This window comes from Abrus precatorius, unplaced genomic scaffold (genome assembly GCF_003935025.1).
Source record: "Abrus precatorius isolate BTA unplaced genomic scaffold, Abrus_2018 Scaffold2, whole genome shotgun sequence".
NCBI lineage: Eukaryota > Viridiplantae > Streptophyta > Magnoliopsida > Fabales > Fabaceae > Abrus > Abrus precatorius.
Genome location: NW_020874362.1, coordinates 19,235,197 through 19,242,408, shown reverse-complemented (window position 1 = coordinate 19,242,408; position 7,212 = coordinate 19,235,197). Strand labels below are relative to the sequence as shown.

At 35.0% G+C, this 7,212-nt stretch overlaps 2 protein-coding genes and 1 non-coding gene across 4 annotated transcripts; 1 reads left to right on the top strand and 2 right to left on the bottom strand.

The window, feature by feature from the left end:
• Positions 1-552: 552 nt before the first annotated feature.
• TRNAS-GCU lies at positions 553-634 on the bottom strand. Its single transcript has one exon. It is a non-coding gene; the product is annotated as a tRNA-Ser (tRNA).
• Positions 635-2,354: 1,720 nt separating this feature from the next.
• LOC113858875 (IMPACT family member in pol 5'region) lies at positions 2,355-4,339 on the top strand. Of its 2 annotated transcripts, XM_027491662.1 has the most exons (6): positions 2,355-2,677; positions 2,753-2,794; positions 3,090-3,205; positions 3,455-3,560; positions 3,696-3,749; positions 3,885-4,339. In XM_027491662.1, the coding sequence occupies exons 1-6, from the start codon at positions 2,453-2,455 to the stop codon at positions 4,041-4,043; spliced, it is 702 nt and encodes a 233-aa protein (XP_027347463.1). In that variant the 5' UTR covers positions 2,355-2,452; the 3' UTR covers positions 4,044-4,339. The 2 variants fall into 2 exon arrangements, with proteins under 2 accessions (XP_027347463.1, XP_027347464.1); XM_027491663.1 differs by lacking the exon at positions 2,753-2,794 and having other exon boundaries at positions 2,356-2,677; positions 3,885-4,245.
• An 810-nt stretch (positions 4,340-5,149) lies between these two features.
• LOC113859142 lies at positions 5,150-6,607 on the bottom strand. Its single transcript, XM_027491958.1, has one exon. It carries the CDS (start codon positions 6,571-6,573, stop codon positions 5,725-5,727), a length of 849 nt encoding a protein of 282 aa, XP_027347759.1. The 5' UTR covers positions 6,574-6,607; the 3' UTR covers positions 5,150-5,724.
• Positions 6,608-7,212: the final 605 nt, after the last annotated feature.

The following is a 7,212-nucleotide window of genomic DNA, read 5'->3' as shown; positions in this document are numbered from 1 at the left end:
AAAATTGTCAATCAATTATTTAACTATACAATTATCTTTCATTATAATAAAAAAAACTATTTTTCGAAATATTCATGTCCCTAATCTAAAAATAAAATTCTAAACGTAACAACTTGACCTTGTACAGTCTTCGATGTCAGGAAGGTTAAAAGGGTAAATTAAAGGGCTATGATGCTGGGTTAGACCACGTAACTCGTTACTTCCAGGGGTGACAATGAATACGTAAGAAAGGACGTTGAGAATCACGCAAACTAAGAAGCCCATATTGACCCGAAAAGAAGAAAAATGCCCCAACTATTGAAAAGTTAGAACAGAAAAATGAAAGGGAAAAACATTAGTCTATGGAAGAGGGCAAGAAGTAAACGTCCCTTGGAGGGGTTGAAATGCTATTCAAACTTTCTCTAGAAATAACAAAAATATAAACATCAATATATCTTCTCATAAGCCTCGATGCACGTTCTTTCACAATATGACCAACTCCAACTGAACTTAACCAACATGCTTACCTAAGAGTGAATTTGCACAAAAAGGTTAAAATTTCATGGAATGATTCGTCGCCTGAGAGACTCGAACTCTCGCGGGGAAACCCCATGTACTTAGCAGGCACACGCCTTAACCACTCGGCCAAAGCGACGGTGTGAAAAGGGATTTCACCTTCATTTTTATCTATATCTCTATGTCTATTTTTTATCTTTAGTTTAAATTTTGTTTTATGCTTTTTAATTATTTAAATTAAATTTTCATCTCAAAATTTTATTTAATAATTAATAAAAATATAGTAAAAGTTATGATATATTAATAATTAATAAAAATATAGTAAAAGTTAAGATATCACAACACACCTATTTAATATTACTAGCTATCTAAAATAAATTTTGAAAAATTAATTATTATTTCTGTAAGCTAATCTATTATTGAACGTGTACAGCAATCTCTAAACAAGTGTTGCAGATTGATTACATTATAGTTAATTTAATCTTTGTTTACTTATGTAAATAAAAATGCATGTTTTGGACTTTGAGTACTTGAGATGCCAAAGAACATCGTTGCAAATTGATCGCAGTATAGTGAACTTAACGTTGATTGTAATGAGACCTAATGTACTTTTATTTTTTAAATACATATAAGATTAACGTATAGTCTTCTATTAAATTTGGTCTTAAAACCAACCGGCTTTTAGGCCTTCTACCAAAATACTATATGTAACACGTGTAGGGAAGCTTGTCCTTTGAAGCTAATTGTAATTAAATTTTCTAAATTTTAACAAGATTAGATTGCCCATTGCATTTTCAACAAGTTGGGTGATTGGAATAGCCTTGATTTTTAAAGGGCGTAGTAAACCCAAAAAATAAAAATAAAAAATTACCTAATTATAAAATATTTGATTGCCTTAATTTTTTAACCTTTAAATTTTTAGTCTTTTAACTAATATTTATCTTTCAATCTTCAATTTTTTACTACAATTATTACATCTTTTTAGCGACAACACTATTATCTTTGAAGACTGCCTAACGAATATATTTATAATGTTAACCACTATACGAACTAAAAAACCATATTAATTTAGTAAGAAATAAGCAATTTAAATTCTAAAAAACAAAAAATAGTACAAAAGCACTACCCTACAGTCAAGACATTTATAGAATAGTGTACGAGTCAGTAATAATTGGAACATTTTTGCAATGATTTTTAAATCACACAAACAAAATCTACTCCGGTCTTTCCTTAAATGTGTATAGGTGTCTAGAAAATGAAGTGTTACAAAAGCTTTTTTAACTATGACAACTCTATTTGAGGTTTATTTCCACCACTAGTTATTCGATTTTACCATTGAAGATAAACTTTTGGACGTTGATAAAGGTTAAGACAAATGAAATAAATGAAAAACTACAATTTTTTGTGAGAAAAAGTGAAGTGAATGTCAATAATTGTTTTTTATTCCAACACAATATCGTATTCAATGTCGAATGCTTTGATAAAGTGTCATTAACATGTTAAATAGGTAATTTTGTCAAAAATGAACTAATGGTAATGCATTGTAAAAGTTAATGTAAAATTAATTTTAAAAATTTAAAATTAAAGTAAAATATTAGTTAATTTAAAGACTAAAATAAAAATATATCACAAAAGATAAGTACCAAAAGAATAATTAAAAGGAAAGTACAATTCAACTAGTTTTTCACCAATATTAAAATTTAAAAAACCTTCCTTAAATAAATTTCACCCAACTTTAATGTGCTCAATGAATTATAAGTAAAAACATATTTTTATCATTCAATTAAATTTTATTACCACAAAAACGAAAACAGAGAAAAAGAGAGATTATATATATACATATAAAACAATGAAGATACAAGGGAGGAGGGGGTTGAGTTTATACCAGTCACATATTATTTTTTCACAGACACGTATGCATCGAAGAAGGGGGTTATTGACATTGGCACACACATAGATGCCTGTGGCAGTAACGATACCCAGCTATCAGCTCCGCATCTACGCTTCGCTCTTCTTCATTGCCAAGGCGAAGAAAACCACCATGGCCAGCACTAGCAATTCTGGGGCCTTCACCACAATTCAAGAGACCGTCACCTTCGAGAAAGAGATCAAGAAAAGCAAGTTCATCGCCATCGCTGGCCCCATCTCCGACGACAAGTCCGCCATGTCTTTCCTTTCCCAGGTTCATCTCCTCTTCTCCCCCATTTGCATAGGTTGCGAATTATTGATTTTATGTCTGAGCTTTGTTGATTATTAGGTCCGGGATCCACGTGCTACCCACAATTGCTGGGCTTATAAGGTACCGTTAATGCCTTCTTTCTCATTCAGTGTCAGGAGGAAATTATTGGGATTTTAGTGGATGTCTGGAGTTTAAAAATTCTCTTAAGAAGATGAAAAAATAAGTTACTATTGCTTCATCGATAGTTTCTTTACAAATTGGGGGTGTTCAGTGTAAGAAAGAAGAGACATAGTTAAGTGAAGGTAGAAACTAAGAACATTATGAGGCATAAATGCAGATAATGAGGTGCTACTCCTCTACACTTTACTATTAGTATGTTTTATTCATCATTCTTTTTTCCCATGTTGTGTAACAGGTGGGGGGTCAATGCCGGTCCAATGATGATGGTGAGCCTTCAGGAACAGCTGGGAAACCAATACAATCTGCTATTGCTTCTTCAGGAATAGATAGACTCATGGTGGTTGTGATCAGGTTGATACTTACATGGCCCTATTTTAATATTGTACAGATGCATATTAATGTTTTATGAATTCTGTTGGTTGGCTTGGGTAGTACAATTTTTTATAATTGACAAAGTCATTGACTAACCATGGCAGGTATACTTTTGGAATGTCTGATTCATAAACCTGTGTCGTTTGCATTAGGCACTATGCTAAGTTCTTTGTTTTGGTGTCGGATTTGGAGTGTAATTTGCATTGTGAATTTTTATTTGAATTTCAGGTATTTTGGAGGTATCAAATTAGGAACCGGTGGATTGGTTAGGGCTTATGGAGGAGTTGCATCAGAATGCCTGAGGAATGCGCCAACGTGCCTTGTGAAAGCAAAGGTGGTTCTTTTCTCTTAGCATGAAATGCATCTTTAATTTTAACTATACCCCCCCAAAGTTTCACTTTCTTGAAGGTTTGTAAACTCATTATGTTTATGAGGTGTCAATTTATGAATAATCTTATGAAAAATGTAGGTGTCAATGGGTATAGAGGTCCCCTTTGATCTACTTGGAGTTCTCTACCATCAGGTTAGTACTTGCAAATGTGCATTGATGAGACCCTGATTATGAATATACTTCTTATTTTGTGAGAACTACTGAGTTACATAGCTTCTGTGTTCTCAATGTATCCGCATCTTTTGCTCATTGCTCATGTTATTTCAGCTGCAGTCTTTTCACGTCCAAGACATCAAGCAGGATTATGATACCGGCAAAGATGGCATATCTATGGTTACTTTTAAAGTTGATTTTGACCAAGTTGAGAAATTGGAGGATGCATTGAAATCCAATTGTAGCCGAGAATTGAAGTTTTATAAGCGTTAAGACTTTGAGACAGGAGTTTTTTTATTTTATTTTCCTTATACATGGTTGGGATTAACTTGAGACAAGATGTATATTCATCTGAGGATGTGGTTAATGGGACATCCACAGGCTCAGTGTATAAAATTTTGTGGCTAAGTACATCCTTGCCGCTAATAGGACTAATTTGCAGATAAGAAATCTAACTGATTTACAGAATGATTTTAAGAAGTATTAGTAATTTACTAATTATGTTACATAGTTCGTAAATTCAGTAGAAATTTGTACAGATCTATATCTATATAGAAAACACATTTGTTTTACATTGTGACGAAGTTTAACAAGTACTTCAAGTCTGATTGCAGCGACTAGTAACTCCTGTTTAGCTTTGTAAGAATTAAGAAACAAGTGGCATAAGTAACATTCAATTAAGGAATAAAATGTGATACCCAAAGATGAATGAATGACTACAAAATAACACACCGAAGAAAGTAGAGTATTCAGCCTAGACAAACACGCGAAGAATAGAAGAAAATCAACAAGTAAGGATTCTCGTAGGGATATAGCCAGATAAACCATCCAATAAAGATATGTAAAGATCCAACGATGATATTTCAATTTGATGTAAGCGAGAAGACTGACTGAACTGTAGAAAGTGGTGGTCGTGTTATGTTGGGAGTATTTTTGGAGGGTTGGAAGCATTAGCTTAGTAAAGTACATCGAATTTGAAGAAAACCATCGTTTTTGCAGGAATTTTCTGCGCATTAGTCAGGTGGAACAATGCATTTTTACCTGTACTCCATTATGAGACAATTTATAGATTTAATTATTTAAGAGCAAGGTAGCCTCGCTAGAGACAACCGACAATGGGAAGTGGGTTTCCTGCACTTCAAAAGGTCCAATCGTACAGTGACTAGATTTTAACAATAGTTATAAACACTCGATATGAAAGAAATTAGGGGTGAGATTGAGAACTGAGCCGTGTACAATTAGCACTTCATCTCTAGAGGATTCTGAGTCGAATCTGAATCCAGCTACAACTTAGTAGAAGAGAGAGAAATCCAAGGAAGTTTGTTTGAAAACCAAGGGAGTTTGTTTCTAAGCAAGACACATGTCAACACTACCAGAAAATCCAAATATATCAAAGCCTCCGGAGAGTGAGGCATAAAATGATGGCGAGGGCCAAATTTTGTACAACTGAAATGCCAAAATATATCATAAAAATAAAAGAAATCGTTTTCCTCAATTTGTTTGCCTGTTATGTTCAAACAAGATGTAATCAAGTTTGCCATAATTTTTATTCGTTCATCACGTGAAACAAATTAACCATAATTCTGTGTTTCTGTGATTCCTAGCAATTATCAAGTAATTAACATAATACATTTGTTTGGCCATTATTCAGTTAAAAAATTAACATTTTCCGAACAAACTGAGGAAAAGAACTAAATTTTCTTGAAGATCAGAAGCCCAGTTCATAAATGCTATTCACCTTGTCATCCCTTTAAAACTAACACATTCAGAGTATGTACAGATTACAATTAACAGAAGCGGCATTGCAAAAACTGCAAAATACAAGCAATGCATGCCTCACTTGCAAACCAAAAAAGGAGCACATAATCAACAGGTACACTAACAAGTGTCCATTTTAGGTTTTCCATTTTCGCTACATCTGCGACTACACAGAAGTGGCAAAATTCTGACTTCTCTAAGTTCCAAAATCATTTCCATCCTTTTCATCTGCATCCAAATCCGAGTCACTATTGCCATCAACATACCCTTTCATTCTCACCCTATTAGCCACCGTTTTAATCCTCAACCTCTTTCTCCCACCGCTCAGCGCATTGTCGTTCACTCCATTCCCCTTATCCTCATAATCGCTACCGAAACGAAGTCGTTCTTCATCGACAGGGTACCTAAGGGGAAAACTCACGTGGTAGCAATAGTACTGCTCCTTCCCCTCCACCACCGTCTCCGGCGGCGGCGGCCTCACCGCCTCGCCGTGAAACGTCCTCCGGCAATTCGCGCACCTCAGAGTGCAATCCTCGTATTTCCTCTCGTACTGGTGCAGGTACCAGCAGTAAGGGCACATTGTCCAAAACGACGTCGCGGCCTCACGGATCTCGCGGTCGAACCGGTCCTTTCGGGCCGAGTCAGAGAGAACAAACCACGCCTCGCGCACGCGCATGAGCGCGTCGTCGGCGAGGGGGAACTTGTTCTTGTTCGGGTCGAGGAGGCGCACCAGCGTCTTGAACCGTTGACGAGCGAGGTCGCGGTTCGCGGCAGCGTCGTCCGGGCGGAGCTGGAGGATGGAGTACCAGTCGCGATGGTGGCCGATGCCGTGGCGGTGTTCGGCGGCGGAGAGGACGTCAGCTATGGCGAGGATTTGGTCGAGTTGGAGTGCGATGTTCGGGTCGGATCTTGGGACCCGAGTAGCCATCTCGTGACAGGCGCTGAAGGCGCGGCGCGTAAGGAGTGTGACGCATGAATAGAGAGAATCGGGTCCGGGTTCGGACCTGACTCGGGTTATGTTATCTGTCTCCGTTTCTCGTCTCATGGGCTTCTTGACTCTGGGGAACAAGAGAAGCTGTGACTGTGTGACGGAAAGTTGGAAACTCTGGGTTTTATATTCTAGGGGAGTCATTAAGGTTTCAACTTTGAAATTAGACTGGGAATAAATAACATTTATTTATAATAAAAAATTTCAATTTTAATCTTGACGGCCATAAATGTGGATTATGTTTTTTGCTATTATAAATGTTGATTATATTATTTAGTAGTATCTCAAATGTTTTAATATTTGAGAAAAATGTTCTGTTCTAAATTACTGAGATGAGATTTTTGTATTTTTATGAACTAACGAAGTAATGAGCTTTTTATTTTATATGATATTTAAAAATAATATATATTAAAATATGATATTTTAAAAAAATTATAAAAAATTAGGAGTTCAAGACTGTAAGTTTTTAAAAATATATAAAAATTTTCCAAATGACAGTTTTAAATAAAATTATTTAATTTGTTATGATTAAAAAATTGTCAAATTAACTACTTTTATTTAAAAATTATTAGAGAGTTCTATATTATTTTTAATTTTTAAAAATATCATATTTTGCTATATAATACTTAAATCTTGTATTTAAATTAAATTTTCAACTTATTTATCGCTTATGATTTTTAAAAAAATAAATATAGA